General features: G+C 36.7%; 1 protein-coding gene across 1 annotated transcript in view; it reads left to right on the top strand.

Annotated features, from left to right (window-relative positions):
• The first annotated feature begins 2,644 nt into the window (after nt 1-2,644).
• Nucleotides 2,645-23,556, top strand: part of MYO3A (myosin IIIA) — a 299,063-nt gene continuing 278,151 nt past the window's right edge. The window contains exons 1-2 of the mRNA XM_004380568.1: nt 2,645-2,820; nt 5,340-5,474. Coding sequence (XP_004380625.1) covers nt 2,653-2,820; nt 5,340-5,474 — 303 coding nt within the window. The 5' untranslated portion in view covers nt 2,645-2,652. The remainder of the gene's footprint in view (nt 2,821-5,339; nt 5,475-23,556) is intronic.

Below are 23,556 nucleotides of genomic sequence, written 5' to 3'. Positions count from 1 at the left end.
TTTATGTCATAAGGATGGCATAAATGCTTATTTGCATGACTCAAGTAGATCTAAGAAGTAGTTATCTTGTCACTGATTATGAAATTGTTAAAGAGGATGATTATTTCTGATTATCTCTTACTTGTTCCTTTGCATTTTGTATCAAAGGCAAAATTTTCATAAAGATTAAGTGTTCTAAGGGCTACTCATAAGTGTTTTTTAATGCAATCATGTAATTTTTTCAGGCATTCATATCCATTTACTAGATGATGCGCCCTTAAGTATAATGATTCAGAACATGATCTTTATTTTATTTTGAATTTTCAAATTCTTTTCAGTTTTCCCTAATTCTTATTTCCCCTCCTTAAAAATAATTTTTTTAAGAACTGTATTTATTTATTTAATCAACAGCTGTATATTTAACATAGGAGCCTGTTGGCAGTGATTAAGAGCTATGGCTGCTAACCAAAAGGCCAGCAGTTCAAGTCCACCAGCCACTCCTTGGAAACCCTATGGGGCAGTTCTACTGTCTCCTGTAGGATTGCTATGAGTAGGAATCGATTCGTCAGCAACAGGTTTGGTTTTTGGTTTTATATCAGGCACAGAGTTAGGCATTGGGTAGATTTAGAAATGAACAAGATAAAGTCTCTGCCAATAGAATTAACAGGTAAACAAATAAATAAACATTTGCTCATTTAACCAACATTTACTGATTGCCTACTATGTGCCAGGCATTGTTCTGGGAATTGTGGATACAGTAGCAAAAATAACAATGTATCCTTATGGATCTTACATTCTAATGGAGGAGTAACGGAGTAAATAGGTATGGTTAACTTTACGTAGGTTGGTCAGGAAAGGCCTTTCTGAGGAAGTGCTATTTGAGCTGAGATTGGAAGGATTAGAAGCAACCAGTCAATCAAAGAAAAAGACTAATTGAGGCCAAACAGCAATTACTGATGGTAGGAATGAATTTTCCACGTTTATGTGCACTGGTTTGTAGTTTTGAAGGTGAGGAGATTAAGGAATTTACTATTGCTTCCATTTTCTCAATTAATTATGAAGTGAGGGCATCAGCTAGGAAGTTTTGTGGGAGGGAGGTAGATAGCAAACAGAGAAAAATTTGAGGAGAGAGAAAATTGTGAAATAGTTATGAGACAGTGGAATATACAAACCAAGGAAGTGCAGTTGACCTGTTAGGCAATGTTGAGGGTCTACTTGTAGGTTTGTTGTCCTGAATTTAGAGTGAAACTATTCAATGTGATGTGGTTTTTTTCCAGCGATAGTCACAGGTGTGAAGAAGACGTAGGGTTTAACCAGCATTATTGGTTTTTCTCCGGGACAGTGTGGTGGATAAAGAGAACACAGGTGTTGAGGGTGTGTGCAAGGGAGTTATAATAATACAAACAATGTAATCTATGTCAGAGAAGGAGGGAATGAAGATCAAAGAAGGCTGACAGATATAAAGGAAGGGGGGAAATCAATGTGTTGGTGGTGTGGATGAAGCAGAATAGTTGTTAGTGTGGTCAGATAGGTGAATTTCATGGGCTAATATTAACACATATCTATTAATAGATCTGTTTCTATGTGTGCGCATACACATACAAATCCAACTACAATCAACTTTTTAACATTGAAAAGAATGTGTTTTTACATAGATATTGAAAAACTGCAAGGGCCACCAGAAGTGCTGGGAGCCCAAAGAACTTAGAAGAGTAAGAGCACTAATTGGAAGTCAAAAAACCTGGGATCTTATTGCAATAGATAGATAGAAAGATAGATAGATAGATATCCTCCTTTAGAAAGTCACTTAACCTCTTTGACCACATTTTATTAATTAATTAATTCAGCACTGTGCCAGGCAGTGGACATACAGCAATGGCATCAGATAACGGTGGATATGGCATTCTGTCGGAGCATCGAGATGCAGTGTGCAACCCAAAAGTGGTGGAGAGTGGTCACATTTGGAATAAGTAACATCTAAGCTGAGATCCAAAAATAAGTAGGAGTTAGAATTTAGCAAAGAAGCCAGAGACTGAGGTGGGAGTGGACAGCATGTATTAAGACCCTCAAGCAAGAAAGATAGGAACTGAAAGATCCAGGGTTATTGGATCACAGTGTATGAGAGAAGAGAGATGAGGGAAGGCAAGTAAGGAAGGGCCATATTCTAATTGACCTGGTAGGTTATGTTAAGGAAATCTCATCCTAAAAGCATTGTTGAGTTTTACATAGAGAAGTGACAGAAGACTTGGTCACTTATAAAGTGTGGGATTTGCTTTGATGGGGAAGTTGAATTTTATCATCTTTAAGATTCATTCTAAAATTATTTGACTCTATATGCTTTATAACTGAGTGTAAAGAAGTAAATCAGAATGATTTAAAGGTGCCTCTTATTTTAATCTGAAAAAATTATTAGTTACTTAATAAGTTTATTTTAAACATAGGAATAAGTTACAAAGCACTATTAAATGCATATTAATTTGTTTTTCAAAAAAAGAATCTAAATTAAAATTTTCTATGACTCTGAAGTACTCTTGGTTACTGTGATATATTTTCCATCATATCAGTGTAAATATTAAGATATTTTTCCATGAATATATACATATCATCTAATATCCTCAATGAAATGTAGATGAAACTCTGTATTTTTTCTCTCCAGTGATTTAAACCTTCGAGATGCTTCCATTGATTGGAAAAACAATTACCTTTGATAACTTTCCTGATCCCTCTGATACATGGGAAATCACTGAAACAATCGGCAAAGGAACTTATGGGAAAGTTTTTAAAGTGCTGAATAAGAAAAATGGCCAAAAAGCAGCAGTCAAAATTCTCGATCCAATTCATGTGAGTTCCATACTTTTTTCCTTAATTGTTTTATCTGTGTTAATTTGTTAAAAAGTTTGTAATATCTTATCTTGATTTATTACTCAAAGGTCATTCTAAGACAAGTTATAATTTGAAAAAAATGCAAAAAGAAAAGAATGTCTACTTGTTAGATTTTCCTGGTTTATATATTTAACATATATAATAGGGCCAATAAGTGCTTGATAAATCAGTAAATAAATGCATAAACACATAAATAAATGCATCTCTCAATAGCTCAACAGTTGATTGAATATCATTTTAGATTTCATAAAATTGTAAGCATACAGATTCACGGGTCTAGAAGTAATCCTAAAATGTCATCTTGACCCAGTTTCCTTTCTTGCTGCACGTATTTAGGCTTCAGGCAGAATGTCTCTTAAGCCATACCAGAAATATTTTTTTTTTAATTAAATTTCTTTCAGAGAAGTGAAATCCATTTTCAGGTTTGCATAAATGTTTCCAAAGCAGAAATGGTATCGATTTATAGTCAGGGTGAGGTTCCTTGCTGTGATTAACTGAATTTCCTGTTCAGTCCCCCAGGCATCTGCCTAAGTGAGACCCCAGTGGGATCTCGCCATTGCTTTTTGGGGGGTAGCAGTTGTGATAATGGAAACTACTAAGCCTTTTCTTTTCCCTTAAGAGCATGAGGACACTGCTGATATTCTGTTTTCTGGGAATAAGAGCTGGTAGCTTCTGGAACATCTTCCGAATAAAGGGAAATACATAGTCCTCCCATAGAACCTGGGTGAGCCAGAATAAGCTATGTTATCACATAATTGCAAAACATTTATTGAGAATAAGTTCTCCGAATACTTGACTCCTGCACGTGTGGGAGAAGCCCAGCCTGATGAAAATACTGTGTGCAGGGAGGACATGGAAGCCCTGGGTGCTTGCCGCAGCAATTCCACTAACACACTGGAGGACCGAGAAAGGTCTCTGGGCCTCAGTTTATTCAACTTTTGATAGTTAGTTTATTTTTCATAAAAGCATATGTACAATGTCCCACATTATTTTGAGGGAATTATTTTAAAGTAATAAATAAGATACAATGGAGGAAAGAAAAGTGAGAAGCACTATGCTTAGGCTTAACTGATGCTGAATGTCATCACATTCCTCTATTGGAAATGTCTTACCATTGTAAATGCGGGAAGAGAGGCACAAGTTAAGATCTGCCAAACTGTGCCTTTTAAGTCTAATCTCTCCTTTTAGGGGTTCGGGTTCATGGAGGCAAGAGAAAGGACTCCAGAAGAACAAATAGTTTATGAATACATGTAACCAGTATTCTTTTATAATTTACTGCTGCATGGAATACTACAAACCTTAAAAATCATGTTTCATCTATTGTTTTAATGGAAGACATTGATTTCATAACTATAGCATTAAATATGTTCTTTTGCTGCTTTTATTCTTGTCACAGCACATATATGATTTTCTAAGAATTATTTATTTACTGTTCATTTATCATGTCACGAGTAAAATAAAAAAGACTGACAGCAAGAGATTATAATCTTAATAAAGTAAATTTAACTGCATCCAAGCATTTCAAAAAAAGTAGCTTTTTTATTAAAGGAGTCTTATTACTTTGGATTTTGAGCTAATAATTTTCTCTTCGAGAGGGGTAAAATGAGAGGAATAGAAGTCAGTGGGTTTGATGTTTAATCCTTTATCTTTGACTAACCAACTCTATGACTCTTTTAATTTCTCTAAGCTTGGCTTTCTTCCTTTAAAAAATGTAAGTGCTGATCTAAAATTCTAGCTTTGTGATTCCATGATTCTGTATTAAAACAACTTAGACTCTAAATGTCACTGTAAGAGCAATATTAATAAGGCTTTTTTAAATTTATTGTTTTCTGAGTCATTTCATGTATATGTGGTTTTCCTGAGACATGACTAAGTGACTATATTGCATTTTTAAAGGCAAGATAGCAATCTGTTCTACTTTTGGTGAATGGGTTTTTAGCTAACTAAAGACTATGTGTCATTTTATATAATTTAACTCTACCTTAAACTTTTTTTCAGAAGTCAGAATTTATGGCACATATAACTAGTTCTTGATAGCTTCCAAATATTCAGTATTTCAAAGAAACAAAATGAACCAGCTTCTTGATCCTCAAAGTTTCCATTTCCAATCAATAGCTTGGCCATTGTAACTAAATTAACACTACAAAGAAATCAAAATCATCGGGGGTAGTTCTCCATTCCACATGTGTTTCTCCTTAATTGAATACAGAAATAGCCTTTATACTACCCATTTATTGATCCCTTTTCAATTCAATGAAATTAACATAATTTGAGATGCATCTGATTAGCACAAAAACCTCCATCTCTCCTTTAAACAATGTAATGTGAAATTTTAATACGTAATACTGAGCACAGTAAAAACTACTATGACCTTGCTTTAAAAAAACTAAATTTTATATTTGGTGGTCTATAATAAGTGTCTTTGACATTATTCACATTTTTCTCACATTTCTTTTTTTATGACTTTTTAAATCTAGGATATTGATGAAGAGATCAAAGCAGAGTATAACATTTTAAAAACACTTTCTGACCACCCTAATGTGGTCAGGTTCTATGGGATGTACTTTAAGAAGGATAAAGTAAACGGGGATAAGCTGTGGTTGGTTCTTGAGGTAAGTGTTTCAACATCATTTGTATGTGTGGAAATTTGCAAAGTGGTCTTAATATTTTTGTAGAGTAATTCCTGAAGCAACCATTTTTCTGTTAGAATTTATAACCAGTTGCCGTCAGTCGATTCTGATTCTGAGTGGAGTTGGACCTCCAGCTTTTTGGTTAGCAGCCGAATGCATTAACTGTTTGCAACACCCAGGGACTCTGCTAGAATTTACAGACACATAAAACAATTCTTCTAGCATGCTCCTGACAGGTCATATCCTCAATAGAATGTCGCAGCCAGTTCTGGCCTTGTCATCTTAAGATAAACATCAGGAAATTAAAGGAAAGACATAAAGATGATAAAAGATTAAAAGGAAACGACTCTACAATAAAAAACTAAAGCAACTGGGATTATTTTTTCCTGCAGAAGAATATGCTATAAAAGGACTTCATTATAATGTTTATTTATTCATCCATAATTTGTTCAACTAACATGAGACTAAGGCTCTGTGCCAGTTGCTAGAATATAAAATTGATGTCAGTGAGGTTTTTAAAAATGATGATCAGCATTTTTCTTTTTTTGTCTTCATCGGATATTAAAGGCTTAAACAACAGAATAAGGTATCCACAGATACAAGGAAAAGACTTACTAAAAATGATGTTGAATATTGAATAAGTTTCTAGTAGGAAGCTATACAGTCTGTTTTTTCAAGTCCTGAGAGTAGATTTTCTTGCATTTGGACAATTCTCTGTAAGCCAGAGTTTCTAGAAGGTTAACTAAAGTAACTGAGTCCTAGAAGAATGTAATTTTTCTGACGTGGTAACAATTTGTTCTAATAAAATTTATAAGAATTATTAAGAGTTCCTCTTACCAAATTCAGTGCTGGTAAACACTTTTATTAGACCAACATAACAGCATATATTTATTGTGTTTTCATTATTTTATGAGCATTTGACTTTTTTTCTCTCTTTTTTGAATGTTCCATTGGTTTTCCTGCAGTGGCATAATAATCATTTATAAATTATATTGTTTCCATATTTTATATTTAGATTTTTTCTACCCAGAGTCTTAAATGATTCTAAAATTAAGTTTAGAATAGCTTTATATTTTTAAATTTAAATCACATATTAAAAGAAATTTAAAATTTATTGATTTAAACTTAATTATTCAAGTAATAGGATATAAGTTATGAACTTAAATCACTTTGCCTTAAGTTACTGGAGAATTTTAAAGAGTCTACTTCATGTTTGTGTTTATATACTTAAGGTATAATGCTGACCAAATGCTTGATGTATTCTTGAGTAAAATTTTGAACCTTTGTATCTTTCAAAACATTTTCAATAATGCATTTTTCTGTGTAGAATCATTGGCAGATTAACATTTAAATGGGAATTCAGGTATTCTGCCTATTGTAGGGCTAAATGGGCAAGTAATCAAGTTATAAATCTTTGCCCAGAGGTTAAAAAAATAAAAAAAAAAAGACTGAGATCAGTCATTTTCTTTTATGCCTACCAAATCCTTAATCTTATTATATTGACATTTCTCAGTATTATCACTTGGAATTAGGTTAGCATTGGAGACTCCTGATCATAGTTATATGTTCTTTTGAGAGAGCTGAAAAGATTGATTAAAATAGTTTCAGAACATCTGTACAAGTGAAGCAGTGTTCTGGTATAATGAATCAGTAGGGACTTAACGGCTCCTTCGAACTTTGTCCTTATATTTTATTATCAGAAAGATGTACTGGCAATATCCCTAAACGGCTTGAGAAAGAAGAGTAAATGACAGTATAATAATATAGCATTTTAAAAATTTGCTCTATCTGAACTTACAAAGTATGAAAAAATAACAAAAGTGAGAAATTGGGGAACTGTATATCAGATAATTGACTTACATATGTAAATCAGACTAATTATATATACACACAAGTGACTAGATGTACAATTACCTGATTTATAAACATGAATGCTGCAGGTGTTGCTTTAGAGGCACATTTCAGAAAATTGGTTTGTGGCATCAATACTCTGTTCTACAAAATGACTGCTAATTATACCTCTTATTGTAATAATGTCCGAGTATTATTTTATTATTTTCCACAAGGATACCAAAAGAGTGGGTAAAGAGGGCCTGCCAATGTTAGCCAGAGAGTTGTGCTAACAGTGCCAGGCCTCTAATGCAAATCAACATAAAGAAGGTGTGCATTGTCATTTTCTGGGCGGTGGGGCATTATGTATTATAAATTCTTGTGTTTTAAAACCTTTGAAACATCATCTTCTATTATTTTTTCCTCATTAACAAAAAAAAGGTGTGTCCTGGAGGGGGATATCTGAGTGAGATATACCCCTCATTATCAGCCTGGCGCGTGTAGAGGACTATTACCAGCCTGCACAAACTCCTGCACTGTGACTCTTCACCATGAATAATCATTTTATTTATATTTCAACCCAGAATTGACATCCTAAAAACAACAATGTTTTCTCAGATCTTTCTGGGCAGTCTGTTTTCTCATTCTGGTATTTAGATTTTTGAATTATTTTTTCCAACTTGAGGAGCTTATCTTCTAGCACTCTATCAGACAATGTTCTGCTGCTATTCATAAGGTTTTTGCTGTCTTAGAGGGGAAGCTCTGCTGAAACCTGTCTTCCATGAGTGACCCTACTGGTATTGAAATACTGGTGGCAAAGCTTCCAGCATCACAGCAACATGCAAACCACCAAAGTATGACAAACGGACAGACAAATGGTGGGTAAATAGTCATAAAGCTTCTCAAACACACATTTCAAGACATCGAGGTGGTTTTTATAGACATAACTAGTAGTTTTAGGTAAAGTGCATTATTGGTTATTCTGTTGTTTTTTTAATATCCAAAGCAATTTAATATTTACCTTGTAATTTCTTTTTTTACTAATTTAGTTTATTTTTTATTGTTATATGTGATATACACAGCAGAACATACACCAATTCAACAATTCCTACATGTACAATTCAGTGACATTGACTGCATTCTTCAAGTTGTGCATCCATTCTCACCCTCCTGGTTATTCTGTTTTTATACTTACATCTAGTAAGTAAAATAAAACCTGCCATGAAGAAAGGAAGCATGGGTAAGAGAAAAAAGATAAGTTAGAATGAACAAGTGTTTTCTATTTGTTCAGCTATTAATCTTTTACCATACTGCCCTGGAGATAGCATATAGACAGAAGGGAACTTGAAGCCACTGCAGGCTTGTATGTGATGGGTCAGAGGGAAGCAGGTAGGAGTGGGAGCTGGGTTCTGAGTTCAGTGTATGCACAGCCTCTTCTTCTTCCCTTTGGCACTGCACAATTGCAGTGGAGTAGCAGGCTGGCCGGATGATTCCCTTCAAGTTTCAAAGGCTAGAACAAACATTCCCAGCTCTCAAGTAAAAAGTGATTATTTAGTATACTTGCAGCAGAACAGATGGCCAATTACCCAGAGTCATTTCATTTTTTTTGTTGTTGTTTAAAGAACAAGATGGAAAAACAGTCTAAAAGTATTCCTTTGTAATCTTCTAACCCAAGAAACAGATAAATAATATATATAACACTTGTATCTGTTTCTGCCCTAATAGTACTTCAGTTCTTGCAGAAACATTTATTTCTCTGAATAAGAGTGCAAATTTATAATATTACTTTAGGAGAAAAACATATGCAGTGTCCAGAGATGCATTGCCATTTGATTAAAAATTCAGTAGATTTTTACTATACACATGAAAATATTTTTGCTGATAAAAATATTAATAATTACTGTCTAGTCAATTCAGACTCATGGCAACCCCATGTGTTTCAGAGAACTGCACTCCATAGGTTTTCAGTGGGTGTGACTTTTCAGAAGCAGATTGCCAGGCCTTTCTGTATACTTAGTGTAGAGTTTTAAGGGTTTTATATTATATATGAAATGATGTAGTATTATTTTAAGGTAGATTGTGATAAGTTAAAGATGTATATTGTAAACCCTAAAGCAACATTAAAAAACAATGAAGTATAGCTACTAAGTTAATAGAGGAGCTATTGTGACTTTGGATTAGGAAAAGTTTTCTTAGATATGACACAAAAAGCACATTGCATAAAATTTTTTAAAAAATTGATAAATTTATAACTTCTACTCTTTGAAATACACTGTTAAAATGAAAGGGCAAGCCACAGAGTGAAAGAAAATATTTGGAAAACACTTGAGTGGTAGAGGACTTGTATCTAAAATGTATAAAGAACTCTCAAAACTCGGTAATAAGAAAACAACCACCCAATAAAAACATGGACAAAAAATTTGGCTACTTCACGAATGAAAATATATGGATGGCACATAAGTACATGAAAAGATGGTTGTCTTAGTTATCTAGTGTTGCTATAACAGAAATACCATGATTGGATGGCTTTAATAAAGAGAAATTCATTCTCTCACATTTTAGGAGACTAGAAGTCCGAATTCAGGATGCCAGCTCCAGGCGAGGGCTTTCTCTCTCCGTCGGCCCTGGAGGAAGGTCCTTGTCATCAATCTTCCCCAGTTGAGGAGCTTCTTAGCACAGGGACCCTGGGTCCAAAGGATGTGCTATTCGCCTGGCTCTTGTTTCTTGGTGATATGAGGTCCCCCTGTCTCTCTGCTTGCTTCTCTCTTTTATGTCTCCCAAGAGTTTGACTGAAGACACAACCTAATCTTGTAGATTGAGTCCCACCTCATTAATATCAAAGAGGTAAGATTTACAACACATAGGAAAATCACATCAGATGACAAAATGGTAGACAGTCACACAATACCGGGAATCATGCCTTAGCCAAGTTGACACACGTTATTTTTGGGGGACACAGGTCAATTCATAACAATGGTCAACATCATTAATCATTAGGAAAATGCAAATTAAAACCACAATGAGATACCACTACCCCCTTATTTGTTGTTGCTGCTGTCGCGTTGGCTTCAACTCACACTGACCTTATGTAAAACAGAATGAAACACTGCCTGGTCCTGTACCATCTTCATGATGGTATGTTTGAATCCTTTGTAGCTTTTGTGTCAATTCATCTCATTGAGAGTTTTCCTTGTTTTCACTGACCCTCTACTTTACCAAATATGTGTTTTTCTAGTGATTCATCTTTCGTGGTGATGTGTCCAAAGTAAGCAAGCCAAAGTTTCACCATCCTTGCTTCTAAGAAGATTCTAATTGAATTTCTTCTGCAATTAATTTGTTTGTTCTTTTGGAAGTCCATGGTATAGTCAGTATTCTTTGCCCATACCACAATTTGAATACATCAATTCTGTTTCTGTCTTCCTTTTCATCGTCCAGCTTTCACATGCATATGAGGTGATTGAAAAGACCATGGCTTGGGTCAGGCCCCACTTAGTCATCAAAGTGTTGTTTGATTTCTTGACTGCTGCTTCCATGGACACTGACTATTGATCTAAGTAGAATGAAATCATTGACAGCTTCAATTTTTTCTCCATTTATCATGATATTAGTTATCGGTCCAGTTGTGAGGATTTTTGTTTTTTTCACATTCAAGCATAATCCATACTAAAGGCTGTAGTCTTTGATCTTCATCAGTAAGTGCTTCAAGTCGTTTTCATTTTTGGCAAGCAAGGTTGTGTCATCTACATATTGCAGGCTGTTAATGAATCTCCCTCTAATCCTGATGCTGAGTTCTTCTTCATAAGGTAAATTAAAAAAAAGTGACAATACTAAGTGTTGATGAGGAGTGGAACAACTGGAATTCTCATACACTGCTGCTGGGAATAGTACAGGCACCTTAGGAAACAGTATGGCAGATGCTTAGAAGGTTAAACATATGACTCATGTTGTCGTTGTTAGTTGCTGTTGAGTTGGCTCCAACTCCTGATGACCCCATGTACAACAGAATGTAACAGTTGTTCAGTCCTGCACCATCTTCATGATCATTGGTATGTGCGAGTCTATTGTTGAGGCCACTGTGTATTTTGAATGCCTTCCAACCTAGAGGTTTCATCCTCCAGCACTGTATTGGACAATATTCTTTTGTGAGCCATGGGGTTTTCATCAGCTAAGATTTGGAAGGAGATTGCCAGGCTTTTCTTCCTAGTCTGTCTTAGTCTGGAAACTCCCCTGAAACCTGTCCACCATGGGTGACCTGCTGCTATTTGAAATACCAATGACATAGCTTCCAGCATCATAGCAACATGCAAGCTACAACAGTACAACAAACTTGACAGATGGGTGGTGAATATAACCTATAGTACCTAGCAATTCCTTGTGTTAGGTACTTACCCAAGAGGAAGGAAAACTTATATTCACATAAAAACCTATATGTGGAGACTTCCGGCCAACATGGCACTATAGAGAGAAGCACCACGCCATCAAACAGGGAGTATAGGAAAGCAGCTTCATGGAGCTCCCAACAGGAGACAGAACAACCAGTAACCAGCAGTATATGCTTTCCCACACCTCACCCTTCTTCACCCCCACGTGTCTGCTTCCTGTGGCCACAGTCTCTTGGCTGGGAGGCACCAGCTTCAGCCCTGTGCTGCTGGGATTCCACCCTTCCACACTGGCCAAATCTCTGAATGCCATTTGTTTGCTGCTGGTGGTGTTTTTTCCTGCTTTTTTTGGTTTCTTCCATACCTCTCTTCACCTCCCCCTCCTTTCTCTCAAATATCAGGCTCTGTGTGCCATCTTTGCTTCTTCCTCAAAAGCTGTGAAACACTGCTCAACTATGGAACTGCTTCCTGGCCCAAGCCACCACACTAGTGGGATACCTGGGGCTTTTTCTTTTCATTTGTTTGTTTGGTTGGTTTTTTTTTTTTTCCCCCTTTTCTCTGCTTGGGAGACCCTTCTAGCCAGGCTGTACTGCGCAGCTTGGGAGGTACTTCCTCAGTCTGCAAAGCCACAGTGGGATCCCTAGAGCATTTCTTTTTTCTTTTCTTTTTTTTTCCTTTCCTTTTCTCACTTTTTCTCTTTTTGTCTTTCTTCATTTCTCAATTTCTCATCTTTCTATACTTACTTTCTCTTCCTGTCTCCTGAATAGCAGCACTGTGTGGCACTTCTACCCCTTCTAACCAGGATGTACTTTAGGCTTGGGAGCTACTTCTCCAGTCTGCAAAGCTGCACCAGTGGGGTCCCTGGGGGCTTTTCTTTTATTTCTTACTCTAATTTTTATTTACTTATTTCCCTTTTGTTTTTCTCCATTTCTCAGTCTCTCATCTCTCCGCTCCAATGGCAAGCTCCCTTAACACTCTTTTCTGTTTGTTTTTGGCTCCTGTTTCTCCTCCCTCTCTCTCCTATTTCTCATACTCATCTTAGCTCCACACATTACAATCTCCCCCCGCTTCCTCCCTATCTGCACCATGTGCTGAACATCACACACCCGAGCAGCACAGGCATGACTTACCAGAACCTGCCCTGCACTGATTCCCGGCCCACCCTGTTGGCCCTAGTATATGCCACAAAGAACCCATTCCAGCAACTCCCCTCCAGCTGAACCTTCCCTAAGGCACCATAGCTAAGCAACAGACCCTGCCCATTCGACAAGGAGGTGAAAAGTATCACACCCACAGACAAGCAAACAACACAGAGAGTACAGCCCACCTGCTCACACATAACAAAATAAAACAAAAAAGCAGAGTGAAACAAACAAATCTACAGTCAATAAATGAGGAAAATAACTACCAAATGTCCCCAAAACAGCGGACAATATCAAAACATACAAAACAAACAAAAAAAAAAGCAGGAAAGGATGGATCCAGCATGTGTACAAAATAAAATGCCAGATGACTTTCCAGTAGAAGAAAAAGCACTAGAACTACCTGATAGGGAATTCAAATCTCTAATATTCAGAGCCAGCAAAGAGTTGAAGCGAAAAGCAGACAAAACTGAGGAAAAAATAGACAAAATCATGGAAAAGGCAGACAAATTCATGGAAATTAAAGACAAAAAATGGAAGAATTCAGGAAAATAATACAGGAACAAAATGCCAAAATAAAATTCACAACTAGAAATCATACAAAAACAGCAATTAGAAATTCAAAAGCTAAACAACAAGATTTCAGAAATGGACAGTGTCATAGAAGAGCTAAAGAGCAGATTTGAAAAGATGGAAGACAGGATCAGCGAAATTGAAGACAAACACTTGGATACAATTCTGAGGAAAAATCAGAAAAAAGAACAAAGAAAAATGAGGAAACCCTCATAATTATGTGAGATACAATCAAAATAAAAAATTGGGGGTGATTGGCGTTTTAGAACAGGGGGAGAAAATAGAGAACACAGAGAGGCTCATTGAAGAACTGCTGACAGAAAACTTCCCAATTATCATGAAAGATGAAAAGCTGACCATCCAAGAAGCTCAATGAACTCCATATAGAATAAACCCCAAAAGAAAATCACACCCACTAAAACCAAAGACAAAGTAAGAATCCTGAGGCAGCTTGAGAAAAACGAAAAGTCACATACAGTAGAGAAACAGTAAGACTAAGCTCAGATTATTCAGTAGAAACAATGCAGGCAAGAAGGCAATGGGATTATATATATAACCTTGAAAGATAAAACTTGCCAGCCAAGAATAATATATCTTGCAAAACTCTCATTCAAATATGCTTGTGAAATTAGGACATTTCCAGATAAACAGAAAATTAACGGACTATGTAAAAACTACACCAAACTTGAAAGAATTATTAAAGGGAGTCCTTTTATCTGAGAACAAACAACATCAGACTACAAGCTGAATCTAGGATGCAGGATCGTACCAACCAGATACTAACCCAGGAAATGAACTCTCAAGGACTGTCCAAAACCAAAAGAATTACAACAGGGAAACAGAGAGGTTAATCTGTAAATGACAACAACATCAGAACAATAAAAGACGGAATAAACAGTATAAGTATACAACCTTCTAATGGAGAGGAAGGCAAGGTGATACCAAGTAGTGATAGAGTGGTTCTAACCTAGGAACATAAGGGTAAATTTCTAGGTAAGCACAAAGAAAGTTAACAAACCTACTCAACAAAATAAAGAAGAAAAACATAAAGTCTCAGTAAAAACAAAACCTACAAAAACAAAAGAAATGAAAAAAATCCACAAACAAAAGGAATGCAACAAAGGAGAGTAAAAGGAACAAAGAAATCATCAGCACCACACAAAAAAAAAACACTACATAATGACAGCAATAAACTTACACCTATCAATAATTACACTGAATATAAATGGATTAAATGCACCTATAAAGAGACAGAGAGTGACAGAATGGATAAAAAACAGGATCCATCAATATGCTGTCTACAAGAGACACACCTTAGAAACAAAGATGTAAATTTATTAAAAATCAAAGGATGGAAAAAATATATCAAGCAAACAGATACCAAAAAAGAGCAGGAGTGGCAATACTAATCTCAGATAAAGTAGACTTTAAAACAAAATCCATCATAAAAGACAAAGAAGGTCACTATACCATGATTAAAGGGATGATCCAGCATGAAGACATAACCATAATAGAAATCTATACACCCAGTGGCAGGGCTCCAAAATACATAAAACAAACTCTAACAGCACTGAAAAGAGAAACTGACAGTTCCACAATAATAGTAGGAAACTTCAACACGCCACTCTTGGGAAAAGACAGAACATCTAGAAGTAAACTCAACAAAGATACGGAAGACCTAAAGGGCACAATCAGTCAACTTGACCTCATAAACACATATACAACACTCCAGCCAACAGCTGCAAAGTACACATTCTTTTCCAACGCACATGGAATGTTCTCCAGAATAGACCACATCTTAGGCCACAGAACAACTGACAACAAAATCCAAAACTTTGAGATACTATAAAATATCTTCTCTGACCACAATGCCATCAAGGTAAAAAGTAATAACAGTAAGAGCAAGGAAAGAAAATCAATTCCACGGAAACTGAATAACACTCTACTTAAAAACCACTGGGTAATAGAAGAAATCAGAGAAGGAATAAAAAAATTCCTAGATTCAAACGAGAATGAAAACACATCATACCAAAACCTTGGTACACAGCAAAGGCAGTCCTCAGAGGACTATTTATAGCAAGAGATTCACACATCAAAAAAGAAGAAAGGCACAAAATCAAAACATTACCTACACAACTTGAACAAATACAAAGAGAACAGCAAAAAGAGCCCACAGCCACCAGAAGAAATAATAATCAGAGCCAAATAAATGAAATAAAGAATAGAAAAATCAATAGAAAGAATCAACAAAAACAAAAGTTGGTTCCTTGAAAAGATCAACAAAATTGACAAACCACTGGCCAAACTGACAAAAGAAAAACATAAGAGGAAGCAAATAACACAAATAAGAATTGAAATAGGGGACATTACAACAGACCCAACTGAAATGAAAAGGATCATAACAGATTATTATGAAAAGCTATACTCCAACAAATTTGAAAACCTGGAGGAAATGGAAAAATTTCTAGAAACACACTACCTTCTCAAACTAACACAAAGTGATGTTGAAAATCTGAACAGACCCATAACAAGATAAGTGATTGAAAAGGTAGTAAAAAAACTCCCAACAAAAAAAAAGGCCTGGCCTAGATGGCTTCACTGGAGAATTTTACCAAACATTCAGAGAAAATCTTACACCAATACCACTCAAATTATTTCAGAACATAGAAAAGAAGTGACACCTCCAAATTCGTTCTGTGAAGCTAGCATAACTCTGATGCAAAAAACAGGCAAAGACGCTACAAAAAAAGAAAATTACAGACCAATAGCTCTCATGAATATAGATGCAAAAATTCTCAACAAAATTCTAGCCAATATAATTCAGCATCATATCAAAAATGAATACACCATAACCAAGAAGGATTCATACCAGGAATGCAAGGATGGTTCAACATTAGAAAATCAATCAACGTAATCCACCACATAAAAGGAAAGAAAAGAATCACATGACCAACTCAATCGATGCAGAAAAGGCATTTGACAAAGACCAACACATTTTCCTGAGAAAAACTCTCAATAAAATAGGTATAGAAGGGAAATTTCTCAACATAATAAAGGGCGTCTACGCAAAATCAATGGCCAACATCATTCTTAATGGAGAGAGGCTGAAAACATTTCCCTTGGGAACAGAAACAAGACAGGGATGCATTTTACCACCACTCCTATTTCACATTATTCTGGAAGTTCTAGCTAGAGCAATAAGGCAAGAAAAAGAAATAAAGAACATTCAAATTTGTAACAAAGAAGATAAACTGTCCCTACTTGTGGATGATATGATACTATATATAGAAAACCCAGACAACTCCATGCAAAAACTACTGGAACTAATAGAAAGATTCAGCAGAGTAGCAGGATTCAAGGTAAATGTACAAAAATCAGTTGGATTCCTATACACCAATAAAGAGAACGATGAAAAGGAAATCAGGAAAACAATGCCATTTATAATAGCCCCTAAAAAAAATGAAATACTGAGAAATAAATTTAACCAGGGATGTAAAAGGCTTATACCAAGAAAACTACAAAACACTACCACAAGAAACCAAAAGAGATCTAGAAAAATGGAAAAACATACTATGCTCATGGATAGGTAGACTCAACATTGTGAAAATGACAATTCTAGCCAAAGAAATTTACAAATACAGTGCAATCCTGATCCAAATAAAAACCACATTCTTTAAAGAGATGGAAAACTAATCATTAACTTTATATGGAAAGGGAAGAAGCTCTGGATAAGTAAAGCAGTATTGAAGAAGAAGAATAAACTAGGAGGACTCGCACTACGTGACTTCAGAACCTACCATACAGCAACAATAGTTAAAACAGCCTGGTACTGGTACAATCACAGATACATTGACCAATGGAACAGAATTGAGAACCCAGCTGTAAATCCATCCACCTATAGTCACTTGATCTTCGATAAGGGCCCAAAGTCCATCAAATGGGTAACAGACAGTCCTTTTAACAAATGGTGCTGGAAGATTGGACGTCCATCTGCAAAAAACAAAACAGAACCCATACCTGACACAATATACAAAAACTAATTCAAAATGGATCAAAGACCTAAATATAAAGCCAAAAACTATAAAGTTCATAGAAGAAAAAATAATATCAACACTAGAGGCCCTAGTACATGGCCTTAGCAGGATACAAACCATAATCAACAACACACAAACTCCAGGAGATAAGCTAGATAACTGGTATATTTTATAAATTAAACACTTATGCTCAACAAAAGACTTCACCAAAAGAGTAAAAAGAGAACGTGCATACTAGGAAAAATTTTTTGGCCATTGCAACTCAGACAAAGGTCTAATCTCTGAAATCTACAAGAAAATCCAACACCTCTACAACAGAAAGACAGATAATCTAATTAAAATGGGCAAAGGAAATGAACAGACACTTCACCAAAGAATACATTCAAGAGGCCAACAGACACATGAGGAAATGCTCAAGGTCATCAGGCATTAGAAATGGAAATCAAAACCACAGTGAGATACTGTCTCAACTCAGCCTACTGGCATTAATCAATAAAACTGGAAATAATAAATGCTGGTGAGGCTGCGGGGAGAACGGAACTCTTATGCACTGCTGTTGGGAATGCAAAATGATACAACCATTTTGGAAAACGATATGGTACTTCCTTAGAAAGCTAGAAATAGAAATACCATACGATCCAGCAATCCCATTCCTAGGAATATATGGTAGAGAAATAAGAGCTGTCACACGAATAGACATATGCACACCGGTATTCATTGCAGCATTGTTCACAGTAGCAAAAAGATGGAAACAACCTAGATGCCCATCAGCAGATGAATGGATAAACAAACTATGGTACACACACACAGTGGAGTATTATGCAATGATAAAGAACAATGATGAATCTGTGAAGCATCTCACAACATGGATGCAACTGGAGGACATTATGCTGAGTGAAATAAGTCAATCACAAAAGGAGAAATATTGTATGAGACCACTACTGTAAAAATTCATGAAAAGGTTTACACATAAAAAGGAACAATTCTGATGGTTATGAGGGAAGGGAGGGGTGAGGGGGAGTACTAAATAGACAATAGTAAGTGGTAACTTTGGTGGAGGGTAAGACAGTACACAGTACTCAGTAAGCCAGCACAACTTGTACAAGGAAAATGCCTGGAAGCTCCATAGACACATCTAAACTCCCTGAGAGACCAAATTGCTGGGTGGAGGGCTTTGGGTATCATGGTCTCGGGGAACATCAAGTGGCATAACATAGTTTATAAAGAAAATGTTCTACATCCTACCTTGGTGAGTAGCATCTGGGGTCTTAAAAGCCTGTGAACAGCCATCTAAGATGCTCCACTGGTCTCACCCCTTCAGGAGCAAGGGGGAATGAAAAAAACAAGGTACAAGGGAAAGATTAGTTCAAAGGACTAATGGACTACACCTACCATGGCCTCCACCAGACTGAATGCAGTACAACTAGATGGCGCCCAGCTAAAACTACTGACTTCTCTGACAGGGATCACAACAGAGGGTCCTGGTCAGAACTGGAGAAAAGTGTAGAACAAAATTCTTACAAAAAAGGAGCAGACTTACTGGCCTGACAGAGACTGGAGAAGCCCTGAGAGTATGGCCTCCAGACACCCTTTTAGCTAAGTAATGAAGTCACTCCTGAGACTTACCCTTCAGCCAAATATTGGACAGCCCCATAAAACAAAATGAGACTAATGGGGCACAACAGTCCATGGACAAGGACTAGAAGGCAGGAGGGGACAAGAAGCTAGTAATAGGGAACCTAAGGTCGAGATGGGAGAGTTTTGACATGTCGTGGGGTTGTTAACCAATGTCATAAAACAATATGTGTGCTGTTTACTGAGAAACTATTTGTTCTGTAAACCTTTATATAAATTACAATAAAAAAATTTAAAAAAATAAGAATGTAATTTGCAATAAGGAGAGTTGCTGACACAGTGGTTTAGTGCTAGGTTGCTAACCAAAAAATTGGTGGTGCAAACCCAAAAGAAAAAACCTGTATGTGAATATATATAATGGTTTTATTCATAATTGCCAAAAATTGGGCACAACTCAAATGCCTTTCAGTTAGTTAATGGATAAACAGTTTTTCATATGTTGAATGGAATACTGAGATTAAAAAAAAAAATGAGGAGGCGGGGCTAAGATGCCAGAGTAGTCAGACGCTGCCAATGGTCCCTCTTACAACAAAGACCTGAAAAACAAGTGAATCGATTATATATGCAATCTAGGAGCCCTGGACCTCAAAGACAAAGTTGAAGAATGTGACTGAGTGGCAGGGGCAGGGAGAGACAGTTCAGAAGCAGCGAGGAATTGCCAGACCTGACCCAGCTGGAGCTGAAGCCCTTCAAGCCAGATCAGCTTTTGGTGCATGGTGAGGCAAGCAGCGGTGCTCAGGAGGAGTTTTCCACATTGGATTAGATGCAGCTGCAGAGTCTACTCGGCCATCCAGAACCACTGAGAAGCAGCCCTTGATTGGTGAAAAATAAGTACTTGCGTCTTGCCTACCCCACAGATCAAAAAAACACACCCCTATAGGAAAGCCTCTCTCCCATTTACCTCCCTGCTCCCTGCTCTGCACTGGGTCTGGGACAGCTTCAGGGAATGCTGAGTCCCCTGGGCCAGAAGTAGGATCTGTCATGCATCCTGAGAGGGAACAAATTAACAAATAGGGAAAAAATAATCTTCTGGCTCCTGTTAGCCGGGAACTCAAGGTAGGCACAACTCTTGCCTAGGCACAGGCATAAGGGGTCCATGGACTTCGAGTGCCTTTGCTCCTGCATGGACTTGTGTGGGCCCATTTCAACAGTGTAGGCCCTCATTAGCACAGTACAACAGAATATATACCTGAAGTCTAACTTCAACTGTTTCAGTTGTGAAGTGGCAGGTTCGTGACATTTGACACTGCTCTGTTTATTAAGCAGGGTCTTCACATACCCACATCAGTGGCCTGAGGACTGGAGGCTCCACCAATGCCACCTAGCCACCTGCAATAGGGGCCCAAGAACAAGTGGTGCCCCCCTAGTCCTTGGGAGCTCATAGTCTGGCTGCAAAACCCACCCACCTACGTGCTGTAAAGGACAGGGACACACTTTCCTCCCGGACGCTTGGGGGTGGCTGTCAACCCTCTGACTTTCTCAGTGTGTGACCCCATGCTGCAGCTTACACCAGTCACTCATGCCTGTCTAGGACTGTAATTGAGTCTGCACCACGGACTTCATGACCGACTACCTGGACACCTGAGCTGAATCCATACAGGAAGAGTGCATGGACTCCAGGGCTCACATACATAGTGGCAGGTCTGGAAACCTGGTGGCAGGACATTGGAGCTTCAGGGGCACTGGTGATTGGGCTAGCACTCATGAGCAGCCTATTTGGACATATCAAAACAAAACAAAACAAGAAGCTAGTACACAGTAAGCAAACCTAAAATAAATAAATATGATAACTTATTGATGGCTTGGAGACAGCAGTCAATATCAAATCATATAAAGAGGCAGACCGTGATGTCTTCAGAAAACTCTCCAAATAAAGAATCAGGAAATTTCCCGGAGGAAGAAAATTTCTTGGAATTACTGGAGGCAGAATACAAAAGATTAATATAAAGAACTCTTCAAGAGATCAGGCAAAACGCAGACCTAGCAATAGAGGAACTTAAGAAGATTAGAGAAGAGCATAAAGACAAATTTAACAGGCTGCAAGAATACAGAGAGACAGCAATCAGAAATCCAGAAGATTAACAATAAAATTTCAGAATTAGACAACTCAATAGAAAGTCATAGCAGCAGAATTGAGGCGATTGAATTCAGAATTAGTGACATTGAAGATAAAACACTTGACACCAACTTATTGAGGAAAACTCAGAAAACAGGATTTTTAAAAAAGTGAAGAAACCCTAAGAATTATGTGGGACTCTATCAAGGGGAATAACCTACAAGTGATTAGAGTACCAGAACAGGGGGGATAACTGAAAATACAGAGAGAACTGTTGAAGATTTGTTGGCACAAAACTTCCCTGATATCCTGAAAGACGACAAGACATCTATCCAAGATGCTCATGGAACCCCACATAATGCAGATCCCAAAGAAAGTCACCAAGATATATTATAATCATACTTGCCAAAACCAAAGAGAAAGAGAATTTTAAGAGTGGCTAGGGAGAAATGGAAAGTCATCTACAAAGGAGAATCAATAAGTCTAAGCTCAGACTACTCAGCAGAAACCATGCAGGTAAAGAAGGCAATGGGATGACATATATAAAGCCTTGAAGGAAAAAAATTGCCAGCCAAGAATTATACACCCAGCAAAACTGTCTCAAGTATGCTGGAGAAATTAGGGCATTTCCAGATAAACAGAAGTTGAGGGAATTTGCAAAAACAAAACCAAAATTACAAGAAATACTAAACAGAGTCCTCTGGTTAGAAAATCAATAACATCAGATAACAACCCAAGCCCAGAACACAGGACAGAACAACCAGATATCAACCCAGATAGGGAAGTCACAGAAATAAATAAAAGCTAAAACACTGAAAATAGGGAACAGAGATGTCAATATGTAAAAGATGACAATATTAAAACAAAAAAGAAGGGACTGAAAAATGTAGACATAGATTTTTCATATGGAGAGGAAGTCAAGATGATATAAAGAAATAAAAGACTACTATACACTTAGAAAAATGGGGATGAATATTAAGGTAACCACACAGGAAACTAACAATCCTACACATCAAATTAAAAAAAAAATAAAGACCCAGCAAACATAAAAGCAATAACAATGAAAAAGATGAAAAGAAAATACATAAAGAAAAATGACAGCACAGAAAATTAAGGGGAACAAAGAAACTGTCAACACACAAAAAAAAGACATCAAAATGACAGCACTAAATGCATACCGTCAATAATTACACTGAACGTAAATGGACTAAATGCACCAATAAAGAGACAGAGAGTGGCAGAATGGATTAAAAAAACACAATCTGTCTATCTGCTACCTACAAGAGACACAACTTAGACTTAATGACACAAACAAACTACAACTCAAAGGATAGAAAAATATATATCAAGCAAACAACACTCAGAAAAGAGCAGGAGTAGCAATATTAATCTCTCACAAAATACACTTCAAAGTGAAATCCACCACAAAGGATAAGGAAGGACACTATATAATGATTAAAGGGTCAATACACCAGGAGGACATAACTATAATAAATGTTTACACAGTCAACAACAGACCTCCAAAATACCTAAAACAAACTCTAACAGCATTGAAAAGAGAGATAGACATCTCCACAATGATAGTAGGAGATGTCAACACATCACTTTCAGTGAAGGACAGACCATCCAGAAAGAAGCTGAATAAAGACACAGAAAATCTAAATGTTACAATCAACCAACTTGATCTCAATAGACAGATACTGAACACTCCCCCCAACAGCAGCCAAGTATACTTTGTTTTCCAAAGCACATGGAACATTCTCCAGAATAGACCACATATTAGGCCATAAAGCAAGCCTTAACAAAATCCAAAGCGTCAAAATATTAGAAAGTATCTTTTCTGACCATAAAGCCATAAAAGTAGAAATCAATAACAGAAAAAGCAAGGAAAAAAATTAAACACATAGACACTGAACAACACCTTACTCAACAACTACTGGGTTATTGAAGAAATTAAGGGTGGAATAAAGAAATTCATAGAATCAAATGAGAACGAAAACACATCCTACCAGAACCTTTGGGACACAGCAAAAGCAGTGCTCAGAGGTCAGTTTATAGCAATGAATGCACACATCCAAAAAAAAGAAAGGGCCATAATCAAAACATTAACCCTAGAACTGGAACAAGTAGAAAGAGAACAGCAAAAGAAGCCTTCAGGCCCCAGAAGAAAGGAAATAATAAGAATTAGAGCAGAATCAAATGAAATAGACAATATAAAAACAATCGAAAGAGTAAACAAGACCAAAAGCTGGTTCTTTGAAAAGAGCAACAAAATTGATAAACCATTGGCCCAACAGACAAAAGAAAAACAGGAGAGGAAGCAAATAAGCTTTATAAGAAATGAGATGGGTGATATCACAACAGACCCAACTGAAATTAAAAGAATCATAACAGAATACTATGAAAAATTGTACT

This window comes from Trichechus manatus, unplaced genomic scaffold (genome assembly GCF_000243295.1).
Source record: "Trichechus manatus latirostris isolate Lorelei unplaced genomic scaffold, TriManLat1.0 scaffold00075, whole genome shotgun sequence".
Lineage (NCBI taxonomy): Eukaryota > Metazoa > Chordata > Mammalia > Sirenia > Trichechidae > Trichechus > Trichechus manatus.
Note: the sequence above shows the minus strand (reverse complement) of the source record. Positions and strands in the feature narration are given on the sequence as shown.